Here is a 14,253-nt window from a genome sequence, read left to right as displayed (position 1 = left end):
GTAAACAAAATTTCAAATTCAGTGTTGTTAGCCCAGCAGAAATAATTAAAACCTTCAGATCCTTAGAAATGAAAAAAACTGCTGATATATGGGGCATATCTGTAAAAATAATAAGTTCTGTTATTGACGTCATAGCACCATATCTAGCACTAGTTTTTAATAGCTGTATTGAACATGGCGTGTTTCCTGACCTTCTGAAGTATAGTAAAATTACACCAATATTTAAATCGGGACTCACTTCTGACCCGAATAACTATCGCCCTGTTTCGGTGTTGCCGAGCCTTAGTAAAATTTTTGAAAAAATTATTTTAAGCCAAATGCTTACTCACTTTAACACTTATAAGTTACTTCATATAAAACAATTTGGCTTTACTAGGGGACGCTCGACTACGGATGCAGGTGTTGAACTCATCAGGAATATTTTTGAGGCCTGGGAGGAATCACAGAATGCACTTGGTATCTTCTGTGATTTATCTAAGTCTCTCTATCTTTTGATTGTGTTCAACATTCAACGCTGGTCAGGAAGCTATGCCACTATGGTATAAGAGGATCTGCACTCGATCTTCTGATCTCATATTTAAATAATAGGATTCAGAGGGTCGAGGTGAATGGCAGGAGATCTCCTGGGACTCCTCTCGGTATGGGGGTACCACAAGGGTCTATTTTTGCACCCTTCCTCTTCCTAATTTATATAAATGATCTACCTAACCTTGTAGAAAAAAAACACAAGGTGGTATTGTTTGCGGATGACACTTCACTTATATTCAAAGTGAAACGAAGCCAAGTTTTCTATGACGAAGTAAACAATGCTCTATCTGACATCGTGTACTGGTTTAGCGCCAATAACTTATTGTTAAATAATCATAAAACCAAATATATTAAATTCACCTCGCCAAATGTCAAAAATGTAGATGCGAATATTTTATTAAATGGAGAGGTGGTAAAACCAGTGGAATCTGCTATATTTCTTGGCATTACTCTTGATTCCAAATTGCAGTGGGGCCCCCATATTGAAGGATTGGCGAATAGGCTTAGTTCTGCAGCATATGCGGTTAAGAAAATCAGACGGTTAACTGACTGAGTTATTTTCATAGTATTATGTCCTATGGTATATTGTTATGGGGCAGTGCGGCCGATATTAATACTATCTTTGTACTGCAGAAGAGGGCTATTCGCGCGATTTATAACCTAGGTCCTAAAGAATCATTAAGAGAAAAATTTAAAGAAATAAACATTTTGACTGTTGCTTCTCAATACATTTTTGATAATGTTTTGTATGTTCATAAGCACATTGAGGAATTTTCTAGAAACTGTGACATTCATAATGTTAACACGAGGAACAAACATAAGCTTGTTATGCCTACTACTCGGTTGGGTCGAGTTAGTAAGTCTTTTGTTGGGCGATGTATATGCTTCTACAATATGATCCCAGAAAATGTACAAAACAAATGTGTTACGAAATTTAAAAGAATTGTTAAAAAACGTTTGTGTGGGAAAGGTTATTATAGCATAAACGATTTTCTTAATGACACTACGGACTGGGATTAATGCGAACACCCTCAGGCTCTTTAATTATAAATGTTTATTGTACGATATTACATTGTAATCCATATTTTATATAAAAAAAAAAGGCCGCTGAGTTTCTTGCGCCCATTCTTCTCAGGTCTGAGGCAGTCTCTTTTGAATGGGTGGTAGATTTTGACGTTCAATAAGTGATTATAAATCCTATTTTGAATAAAAATATTTGAATTTGAATGTGCCATTTAAAGCAGCAATCTGGGTTGCGGCGCTGAACACTGAGGATTGGAATTTATCCGATATTTATAATCGGCTAACAGCTTTCAAGTACCGTCCGGAATTAGAAAGTCCTGGACGTTGTAAATAGCTGCTCTTGGCTACTTCAGCCCGTCGTCGGCCAATATGCGAACGGAGAATGCATTGCTATAAGTATTGCTGATTTTCTTTGCCTTAAACTCAACTCTTAACAACACTGGAGAGATAGCACCGGCTATCACACGGTGCCAAAATTCTATGCCTGAAGTACTGAGATGGTCTGCAGCTGGGTGCCCCCACTGATCCTTTAGGATTTAGGAACTCTTGGTGTTAAAGTGTGTGTTCGCTCGGCTTTTGGAGAATGAATCCGTTACACCGAGATCTTTGATGCGATGTGAATATTCCATTGACCACTGATGAATTATTAATGAAAAAGCGTGCGAAGGTGCCTGTTGATAATTGGTTATTAACCGTCATTAACCGGCGCGAGAGTCAATTGGCATTAGATTAGCCAATCAGAAACCAATGCGTCTGTCGTCTATAGGTTTCTCTCTATTACCTACAGGAATCTATATTTTTTTTTTATTTAGTGGCACGGGATGCAAGTCCATAGGCCAAACAGGAATCTATCTGCACTATCGTTTGCCATAACAAAAAATTACAACAACGAGAATAAACAATTGCGGCGCCAACAGTACCATAATTATTTATATTTTCACTCCAAAATGTCAGTTAGCTTTAAATGTCACTGAAAATCAGTGTTGTGCTCTAGTATGGACACAACTGTAACTGAGTAGACTCCAGTTCTAGAAGACCAATGCCACACATAATATTATTGCTTTCTTTTGTATTTAAAATTTACCTAATATGTGTTTTCATTTACCTATTTTGTTTGAATTTGTGGTAAAGTTTTTCTTCCGAAATAAACTCATTTAAATTTTCTCAGTACCTAGGTATTGTATTGTGATTATGCTCTAACATTGAAGATCCCTGGATCATATTGCATTGGTATTTTATCATAGGTACTTCTTTTGAACAATCGAAGTCAAAGTCAAATAAACTTTATTCTAATAGGCTTAAACTAAGCGCTTTTGGATCATCACTACAAATACATATTTATTTTAAATTACTGAATTTACCATATTTTAGTTAAAAGTTGAGCTCGTGAGAAGAACATACAAGAAACTCAACGGCCACTCTTTTCAGTCAAATAGAGTATTTTACAATGGCTGTAATATACATAACAAATTAGTTTGTAAGGTGCTACATCCAATAATGAGTCGTGTTTAAATAAAATAAATTATTTCATGAAAAGTAATAAAGAATGATAATATGTATGAATAAAAATTATCGTATATTGGATGCATCAACCTTTAGAGTTTGAACTCATTGTTTGTGTAAAGATGCTTAGTGAACATGATGGTCGTGATTACTGTCACAATTAGTAATTGCAACCATAAATTTATATAAAAACCATTAAAATAGTGTTTCTATTTATGAGATGATGAAGAATTATGGAATTTATGAAGTTTCGACAAGAAAACTGCTTTTAAAAATATACACACAAATGTTTGTTGTAAAACTGTTTATTAACTATACATTCATAATTACATAATAAGGTATAACTTAAGACGTAAACATCAACTGGAAACAACTTCTTGTTTTAGTGTTGAAGCATATGTCAATGTAAAACAAACCTTATTCCAAAGTTACTAGAGTCCTGACTATCGATAATAAACATCAAAATAACAACAGTAATATAGCGAATGGTATACAAAAGTTTAATTATTGAGCGTCAGGTTCACCTGAAATAAAATATAATATATGAATAGACAATAATGTAACTACAAATATAAAAAGAAAAGAGCAATATTAGAATAAAAATTACACTATAATTAACAAATTAAACCCACGGACGAGTAAAAATAAAGGACTCAGTGTCACCTTCCATAACAGTGAGGCACCAAAACAAGCCGGTAAACGTGTAAATACATAGCCCCACGCATACACTTACACTAATACAAGCCGATCGGCCGCCATTATTAGATTTGCCATCGTCTGTAACAGATCAGTTTGCGTCGCAATAAAATATTTTAAAATACCCTTGTGCATTGTGAAAAAGTGTAAAAACAATAATATGAAAGTATTTGTGGATATATGATTATCTAAGGGAGAAAAAATTGTGTAACTGGTATACCCCGTAACCGCACACACACTAGCATAAAGGTGCTTCACTTGCTAATATCACGGCGCGGAGTCCTTTTTTTACTAGTCCGTGGTAAAAACCCTTATATATGAACGATGCGGGACTCGAACCCGCGACGTCTCGGGTTTCGTCCGAGCGCTCTTACTACTGAGTCTATTTGTTATAGTAAATCGTAACTTTGGGTATATCTTGTTCAACTCTTAGGTTGTGGCTTCATCTCCAGAATCTACTTTACACTTGATAACCTGCTCAACCTCAATAATTGTATATTAGGAAATTGACGAGAAGTCTCGGTTTCGAGTCCCGCATCGTTCATAAATTTTGGTTTCAAATTTAATTTATTTAATTAATTCCAGAAATGAGGGATATCTCTTTAAAATAACAATTGTTAACACTATAATAGTAAAATCTATATGTCGCAAGCACGTTGTATGATTTCACATACGGCGTCGCACGTTTACAAACCATCGCTGTTATGAAATATGAATTCGGCGAAATGTAAATTACCTTACTAATTACCATAATAATTACCTTACCATTATATAATATGTAGCAATAATTCATGGCCAATTCAAACGCCGTTTACAAACTGCCGCGGCAAATGGATACTTAGTTCTATTTCTTACCACGCGCGTCGCTGCTGATTCAAAGAAGGAAAAATGGCGTCGTGTAGTGATACAAAAAAAATAATGTAAACAGTCTAAATTCTATGTGTGCAAAGGACATTCCCGAATAATACGGTAATTTTAAAGATGTGATTAAGTCTAAAGGAGACAGTTATTTTTGTTCGACGATGAGGCCCACCTCGAAACTTAGTGTAGGTATAGTATTGAAACATGTATTGATTTCTTCCGTATAATCTCTAAATTACAACGGTATATTTAGTTAGAAATCGTCTAACCGGAATACTGAGAAATACGATACAAATGTGAACGTCAAAATAACCTAAAAATCATATAGAAATATGATAATAAGCTATTACCTTGAGAAAACAGAAACGGCCATAATTAAGTAGATAGGGGTAGTACTATCTGATATCAAAATAAACAGAGCCTTTAGGAAGAGTAAGGATACAGCTGATAAAAGAAGGCTTACAATGACATACAGAACAGAAATGTTCATCACACAAGTATATTCATAGTTCCAGGCGAGTGTACACCGACACCTCAATACTTCAATTTAGCAGTCAGGGCACTAACCATAACAACTAAACCACAAAGCTTCCCAAAAATACTTAATAACCATCATTATAATTTCAAAGTCTAATCTTAATAAAATAAGTATTTCATATAAATACTATTGAGGTAAGGTCTTATACACTGTTTATCATAGGAAGACAAAACACATTAGTATAAATATATATTAGTCATCTTCATTTTCAAAATCATCCTTTATAATTAGAATCTCATCCAGAAACGATGCAGGTGGCTCAATCTCATCTTGATGCCCTGCCCTAAATACCACATAACGGACATTTCATGTGCACAGCAACCAACAGAATGTCAACCCACCAAACGTGCAACAGTATCTCTAGTATTAGAAATCGACGGGTCAACCCGTAAACAAGTTTTTCTGCTTGTGTGCCTTGATTGTATCCTACCCTGTAGAAGATATGTATTTATTTTGACCAAACTCATTTCCTGTCATTTCGGAGTTCCTATTCAAGTCTCCATGTATCTCATACACTAATTATTGTTTTCGCAAATTACGATGAAATCGTACTGAACAATTTACACAATGACTCTCTGGAGTATAATATGCTATAGATGCGATATTAAAATCTATGAAATAAACCAAATAATTATAATAATGCAAATTAAACTGTCACGCAACTCTAAAGAAACGTTTATGTTTTGACAACATAAAAATCAAAATGACATGCACAGATAATAATGATAATAATAATAATATTGACAGACTTTTTACTCAAATTATCTTGCCCCGAACTAGGCATAGCCTGTATGGGTGGAAGACAATGTTATATTTAATACAATATATTTACTTAAACATACATGAATACAAATAAACATCCATGACTCAGAAACAAACATTCATATTCATCATATAAATGCTTGCACCTACCGGGATTCGAACCCGGGACCTCTAGCTTAGTAGGTAGGATCGCTAACCACTCGGCTATACAGGTCGTCAGACAAAGTCTATACAGATAACATATCTATATAGACTTTGTCTATGTTACTTTATTCCATTGCACGGTAATATTAAAACATGTACATATTGCTAAATTAGTTTTAGCTCTAAAGTCTAAACAATAATTAAAATTAGGTTCATAGATCTTATAGATATTTGTAACTTTTCAAAAGCCGATAATCACTGTTACCACCATGTTTTATACTAATATTTTTATTTCCTCACATGAATGTAACAAATGTTCCATCATACACATTTTTTTGCCGTGGTGACCATAACTGGATACAGGAAATGTATCAAGTGTTTGCCTTTTTATTACAATTTCGTAAACCCCGTTAGATTTTACAATAAAATATGGCCTGTTGACAATAATAAATTAGTTACAATTTTACTAACATAAAACAATTAATAAACATCACCATATCCAGTGAGCCCAAAAAAAACTGTCTCCTTTGTTTTTGGGACCTACTAGTGAACAAGGGCCGATTCGGTTCTGGCTCTGCCTTTGTCCTTTCCATTATTATTTATTATATTATAATGCTTTTTTTGTATTTTAAGTACTAAAATTGTATATATTTATTTTTAGTAACTCTTCATGTTTTATTAACTTACTCATTTACTAACCAATTCAAATTACTTCACTATTCTTAATGACTTTTACTTGATCTTATTTATTTTACAAAATTATGTAAAATTATATTATTATATTACAAACTTGTACGACGACACACACTTGACTAGTCTTATAACTCTCGTGTAAATGAGGCCTAAGAGTAATTTATTAATGTCAGACAAATATGTAACCAATGATATAATACTAACGGTACAATCAGCCTCTCTGCAGGAACTTGTTGAAAGCCCCGAGTGATGTCTCCAGGTCGAACAGCAGCTGCCTCACTTCCGCCTCGGTGAGCTCGTCTGACGCCGTCATCTCGGAGAGCTTGTCCAGCCATTCTTGCACCTGGGACAAACCACACCAGATTATAGAAAAATATCATGCAAAAAGCAATGGCGATACACACTAATGGTCGCTATTAATAATATCCTTAGGAACTTCTTGACTGAGTCCCTCCACCAAAAAAAAGCATGACACCACAAAACTCAAATATTTTTTTTTGAAAAACACCACATGTACACCGGTACTAGCACTCACCACTTGGACAGTAATTTTTCTGCTACATATTACAAACTTCATAGAGCACAGTTTTTTAAATAAATGGATTAACAATCCTTTATTCAAACCCCTTTCAATGTCTGTCAAAAACATGCAGATAATTTAATAAGGTTTATTAAAAGAGTCATTTATTGAAATTGTGACGAACTCTGCTTATGGCCATTTTTAACAGGCAAACAAAGAATATTGTAAACAGCAAATATAAAACTTCATTTTGTTTTAAATAAAAAAAAAAAAAACAGGTGACAATAATATACCTGGCAACCCTACATTTAAGGCTGACAGAGAGCTGGCAACCATTTTTTTTAATTCTTTACATAATTTTCATTTAAAATTATGCAAAACTGATAAAAACAACAGTAGTTGCAATTTATATCAGCAAATTAATAAATATATTAAAATAAATTACAGGTTTTTATAGGCTAATACATCACATACTCGGTCAACATTTATGTAAAATTTGTTTTATGAAAAAAACAATGCAGTGTGTGATCTTGTACTATAATTCTAATATTATTTATTATTAAGTCACAAATTTAATAACTACTGACATATATGAACATTATATATGTTGTCATCTTTAAAAGACAATAAGATAATACCTTTAGTTTTCCCTCAAAATCGGAAGGCAGTATGCCCAGGCAGTCCATTGTATCCTTGAGTTCTCTCAGCTCTGGATGGATCATGTCTTTGGCCCTCAGTTCCAGCCGCAGCTTGTCCATTAGAGTTATAAACAACTGTAATAAAATATATTTGAACGGCTGAGCTCTAACACTACCAGAAAAAATATTTAATATAAAGTGACAAATTTATTTAATTTGACAAAGAAATGTTATAATTTTAAATAATGTTACATGTTGATTAATTTAGCATCTTAAGTTTGGTACACTTTTTGTGCTAATTGCAATTTAATAATTGATATCAGTATAAAACAATGAATACAAATTGAAGTGATAGCCACATTACCTAAAAATCTAATAATAAAAAGTTTTTATTGTATGTGGGTAAAGTTTTTAATGAAAATGTTTAGAACTGGTCAGTTAGAAACATTGCTCTTTGGTAACCTAATGTAGTATATTGCATTCATTTGTCATTTGTTTTTGTGAATTGGCGGCAAATCTAAAACTCTTGTTACATGTGAAAATGAACCAAACGCAAGAAAATTTGTCAGTCAATGATTTATTATGAATTTCGTTGTGTCAATATAATAATAATATAATGAAAGAAAGTAAAGTAAATTATACATACAGACACAATCTCAGCAATGTATTTATTGGTATTGCCCTTATCATCTTTGATCAAATTGGGTTTGTTCTCTCTTATCCTCTCTAGTGCGGCAGGACAGTCTAGCTGAAATTAAGATGCACATATCAATTCTGGTTTCAGACAGTGACTTAAACTCTTAGAAACTAACATTGTAACTTCTCTCTTTTTCAAATATTTAAAATCAAAATTTTAGTCTATTCTTACACCATGTTTTATAAAGAACATTTTAATATTTATGGTGGTGATCAGTATACATTAGAGCTATTTTACTATCTCTTTTGGAACAAATACACATGCTACAGAAAGCAGCATACATACAAACACCCATAACCCTTACCTTACCACCTCCTCCTCGCCTCTGTACTAATATAACATTCCTTATTTCATACATTTCCATGAAACCCTTCATACACACATTCTTTTTTCATGATACTCTTGACTTGATTTTGGAAGGTATACATAGGTCCATAATCAAATCACCCTACTGTCAATACATCTCCTTTTACTCCACATGACTCTCTAATATTCAACTACTGCCTATGTGGCAGATACTCTCTACTGTGTGTGTATTTCTCCCTTTTAATATTTCCCTACCCTGCATTGTGTGGCTAGAGGTGTGTACTAATAGCTATTTCATCTTAAAAATTTTGTAGCATGGAAGCCAATAACATTAAAGTCAAATAATATATTTATATTATATTAATTTTATGATAGTGAACATTACCACTCACTACAACATGGAAATATCTGATGAATGTCTTTTCAACAATATTAAAAAAGCTGCAAATTCAAACTCAAACCTGTTGATAATTGGTGATTTTAACTTGCCAGACATAAAGTGGCCTATTGAAAAAACCTCAGGCTATAATAAATTACACGAAAATTTTATTGATCTTATAATTGATAATAATCTTTCACAAATGGTAAATCAAAATACCAGGAAACGGAACAAGCAAGAATCTCTTCTGGATCGTATTATTTGCAATGATGAGTCCCTCATTAGTGAAATCAATTATCACCCTCCAATAGGAAAAAGTGATCATGTGATTCTGTTGGCTGAGATACAACTGGTGGGTCCAGTTATAAAAGAATCCATGTCCTATAAACGAGCTTTCAAATATGGTGATTATGATGCAATTAATAAATACTTGCTCACATCTGATATTCCAGAAAATGACTCTATAGATAATACATGGAGGATGTCCAAAGAAAATATCTCTATTACTATTGATAAGTTTATACCAAAAATAAAAAGTCGTAAGGGTTACAGTAAAACCAAACAATGGATTACTAAGGAGATATGTAAATTAACGGACAGGAAAAAGAAGCAATGGAATATATATTTACTTGACTGAGATAATGAATCTTATAAAAAATATCGTGCCATAAATAATAAAATAGTACAGTTACACGTCAAAATAGGATCAATTTTGAATCAAACATTGCTGATAGTGGAGAAAAAGCCTTTTATGCATATGTCAGAAACCAAATATCAACAAGAGCTCTTATGAATCCAAAAACATTAGAAATCACAACAAAGTCAGTAGAGGTAGCTGAAATATTTGGTGATCAATTTGAACACGCATATGTGTGTGAGCCACCTGGGAAATTACCAGATGTGAACATAGAGAGAGTACAGGCATCATTAGAAAACATTGTATTTACACCAGAGAAAGTTCTAAAGGCTATAAAAACTTTTGATGAATCAACAGCTAGTGGTCCGGATAATATTCCTGCTATTATGCTCCAACAATGCAGCGCCATCATTAACCAATTAACCTTAATAATGAATCTGTCTTTTGCAACGGGAAGACTCCCAACAGACTGGAAAGAAGCAGTGGTTACACCTATTTTCAAAAAAGGCAATAAGTTAAATGCTGAAAACTACAGACCAATCAGCTTGACGAGCATATTGTGTAAAGCTATGGAGAAAATCATAGTTGACAGCTTAAGAGAATTCATAACAAGAGAAAACATAATTATTCGAGAACAACATGGTTTTACACAGAAGCGATCTACTATCACTAACCTTCTCAGCTGTCTTAGACAGTGGATATTAAATTGGGACAAATGTCAACCAACTGATATAATCTATTTGGATTACGAGAAAGCGTTTCGTTCGACAGAGTTCCAATTAGTCGGCTACTTCATAAATTAGAACACCTTGGCATACGTGGTAAACTGCTAGTCTGGTGTCATTAGTCACTTCCTAAATGATCGAAAATTTCACGTGAGGGAATGAACACTGGACAAAGGAATGGTTACTTTCACTGAATGTCAACAAAACCACTGTTCTACATATTGGAAAAAATAATCCCCGAGTATCATATTGGTTAGACAATAAGCAACTAAAAGCGGTTGATACACAAAAAGACCTAGGAGTGATCTTAAGCAATGATCTCAAATGGGAAGCACACATTGTGGCTACTGTGAAGAAAGCCAACTCAATCCTGTACCCAATCAGAAAAGCATTCTTCAACATCGCCAAGAAAACATTTCTAAAAATCTATAAAACTTATATCAGACCATTACTGGAGTATTCATTTCAGGTCTGGAATCCATATTTTATTAAGGATATAGAATTGTTGGAAAGGGTACAGAGGCGAGCCACTAAGTTGCCAAGGGAACTGAAAAATCTTACATATGAACAAAGACTTACACAGCTTGGACTCAGCACCCTCAAAAGCAGGTGAGAAGGAGGTGATCTAATTGAAACATACAAAATACTAAATAATTATTATAATGTCCCAAATTTTGAGAGTATGTTTCCAAGGAAGAGCAATCCTAGGGGACATGATATGAAGCTAGAATATCAATTAGCATCATCAAATCCATTGAAACACTTTCTGACCAACAGAGTTGTTCATATATGGAATAGATTGCCCAAGGATGTGGTTAAATTAAAATCTGTTAATCAGTTTAAGAATAGACTGGACAAACATTAATGCAAATGATATAGACGCATCAGCGAAAGCTGCTTAGTCTATTATAAATAATAATTACTACTACCTACATAATATGTTACTTCACATCACTTACTCTGTATTTACTGACAAATGACTCTATAGTTGGAAACTCATCCCCTTGCACTTGTTTGAAGGCCACCCTGTACTGCACCAGCAGGCGGCTGCATGCAGCAGTGTACTCCTGAGCTCTCACACAGTCTCTCATGTAGGCTTTCTCTAAGTGTTGTAGTGTGCTCACCACAGCATATAATTCTGCCATATTATCATGTCTAAAATTATATTGCAATATATAATAAGAATTGCTGGAATAATTTATTAGTATCTCAATTGATTATTAATTTTAATCAATAGTAATTTTATTGCTTATATAAATATACATAGTAAATATAATTCCATAAGTCATAGGAAATCTTTACTAACTTTTCCCGTTCTCTAGCATTTCTATACAACTTTACTTCTTCATATAGTTCTGGTCTTGATTCTGAAACCATATCAAAGTTATATTATATCAAAGAATAATTAATATCTTCGTAATTCATTGTTCAACCAATCCAAATTATAAATAATCACCTTGCATGACGATGTGGTAGAATTGTTTATTTGTAAAACAATGATTTTGAAATAATTTTTTGAGTATGTATGCGAAGTCTATGTTACAAAACTAACTTATGAGCACAATTATTGAACACTTTGGTTACAATTTACAAACGATATTGTTTATAAATAAAAATAATAAAATTCTAAAAATTATTGTGTCATAGGTGCAAGCAAAGAGAATTTAAACACCAATTGATACACACTAAGTGATACACAGAACACTTTTACTCTAACTTGTTATTTTTTTTACTTTGGGATTTTATGACCTGGTAACTAAGACCTTTAATAAAGTCTTTTTTTTATTATCTACTTAAGTATACTTTTCATATCACAGTTCACTTATCACTTCACTTTATTTTATATTGTTAGAATTGTATTATATTGAGTATATTTAATATTTACTCTTACAAGCTCACAATAGTACGTCTCTGCACTAGATACTACTACTATAAGACTCTTGTACATTATTACTCTATATACATTATTAAACTCTTTGATAGTACCTACCTACCTACGAATACTAGTACTATTACGTATTCTTTGCTACGAACAATGACGTTCTATACATATGGACATATCATTCGCAGTCTTATAACGGAACGGCAAAAGTGTACAATGTAAGCACACTTTTGCCAACACACACACAACAAGCCTAAGAGTGCTACTAAAAGTGCTTAAATAATACATTAACGACTCAAAAAAAGATGGTGTGACTTATCATCGGTAAGGTTATTTTATTTATTTAAGATTAATATGCAAAAAGCGGAAGTAATTTAATAAAACGAATATTTTTTCATTAAATATGGTACAATATTATTGACAAGTCCCGCTTGTCAGAATGGGACAGATGGAGGACACAGTCAGAAATGAAAACAATAGAGTCGCTCTTTTTAACCGACTTCAAAAAAAGAGGAGGTTCTCAATTCATCGGTATATATTATGTTTGTTACCTCAGAACTTTCGACTGGGTGAACCGATTTCAATAATTCTTTTTTAACCGACTTTCAGCATTCCCGTACACGAGATAATGAAAGAGAATTCGCGCCAGTTTGGTAGCAAGAGAGAGATGTGAAGAAATTTACAAACCAAATATGCATATTTATATTTCACCAGTAAAGGATTTATGTTTTTTGGATTTAACCATATTTAAAATGACAAAAGCTGTCATACAAATATATGTTGATGTCCGCTTACACTACATATACCAAAAAGGTACCTTGGAAAAGATATCCAAGTCTAATATACAAATTTGATTTATTTCAAGGAACTTAACATTTAAATAAAAAGTTTAACTAATTATTTTATGTAAATAAAAATATTATATTTTAGTATTAGTTTCACTCATTAAAACACTAATTACCTTAACTTATTAAACCCAAATCCCTTTAGAACGTAAAGAAGTAACAAATATAAACACAAGCCCATAAATAAATATACAAACTTTCCCCTTTATAATATGAGTGTGATTTTTGATTAAAAACGTAAAAAACCTCTGACTGAACAGATATTGATTGGAAAATAGGGACACACTGACGAACGAAAAACTTATAGCAACTCTTTTTCGTCTGGGTTAAAAAAAATACCTAACTGCTAGTCCACTGATGTCACTGTCCTAATCGGGTTCTTAATTCAAAATACGCAGCTGAAATTGAAATAGTGTTATCATTGCTGCCTATTCACCAATAATATTTTAAACAACTGGAGTAAACGCAGAAAAGTATAGATATAGCAGTCGAAGGTTATTATGATGTCATTTGTGGCATGTGCCATATTTCGGCTTTTATTTTATATGGGGTGCATTGTCTATATGTATAGAACGTCATTGACTACGAATAACAAATACTATTTCTTTCCCGACTCCTTTTTTGGATATATGGCTCGCACATTCCGAACATCAGTTTCACGATTTCTCTAATAATGGAGCACACAAAGGGGTCAAAATATTACTATCAAATACACCTTACATCGGATCGTAGAGCATGTAAATTACATTAGTTTTTATTTCACTTCAATATATGCAATATTTCTGGAGTTATAAAATAGCCGTAATTCGTGGGAAAAATATGAAAATGTATATATGTTCTAAATAAGCATTACCTACTCGGGTATGTATTTGTTCA

The 14,253-nt window shown here is 33.0% G+C and overlaps 1 protein-coding gene across 1 annotated transcript; it reads right to left on the bottom strand.

Moving 5' to 3' along the window:
* Positions 1-3,341: 3,341 nt before the first annotated feature.
* On the bottom strand, positions 3,342-12,324 carry LOC126970053 (vacuolar protein sorting-associated protein 28 homolog). Its single transcript, XM_050815734.1, has 7 exons — positions 12,107-12,324; positions 11,957-12,017; positions 11,610-11,805; positions 8,553-8,654; positions 7,907-8,041; positions 6,953-7,091; positions 3,342-3,578 (listed from the first exon to the last, which is right to left on the bottom strand). Exons 1-6 carry the CDS (start codon positions 12,111-12,113, stop codon positions 6,960-6,962), a joined length of 633 nt encoding a protein of 210 aa, XP_050671691.1. The 5' UTR covers positions 12,114-12,324; the 3' UTR covers positions 3,342-3,578; positions 6,953-6,959.
* Positions 12,325-14,253: the final 1,929 nt, after the last annotated feature.

The sequence above is a fragment of the Leptidea sinapis genome, chromosome 19, assembly GCF_905404315.1.
Source record: "Leptidea sinapis chromosome 19, ilLepSina1.1, whole genome shotgun sequence".
Lineage (NCBI taxonomy): Eukaryota > Metazoa > Arthropoda > Insecta > Lepidoptera > Pieridae > Leptidea > Leptidea sinapis.
Note: the sequence above shows the minus strand (reverse complement) of the source record. Positions and strands in the feature narration are given on the sequence as shown.

Bases quoted from the DNA above. Each gene is read 5' to 3' on its own strand.
- LOC126970053 (XM_050815734.1), bottom strand. The intron at 11,806-11,956 runs GTTAGTAAAGAT...ATATAATTTTAG, and splicing joins AATGCTAGAGAACGGGAAAA to ACATGATAATATGGCAGAAT. The intron at 7,092-7,906 runs GTATTATCTTAT...GGTTTGTCCCAG, and splicing joins ATTTTGAGGGAAAACTAAAG to GTGCAAGAATGGCTGGACAA.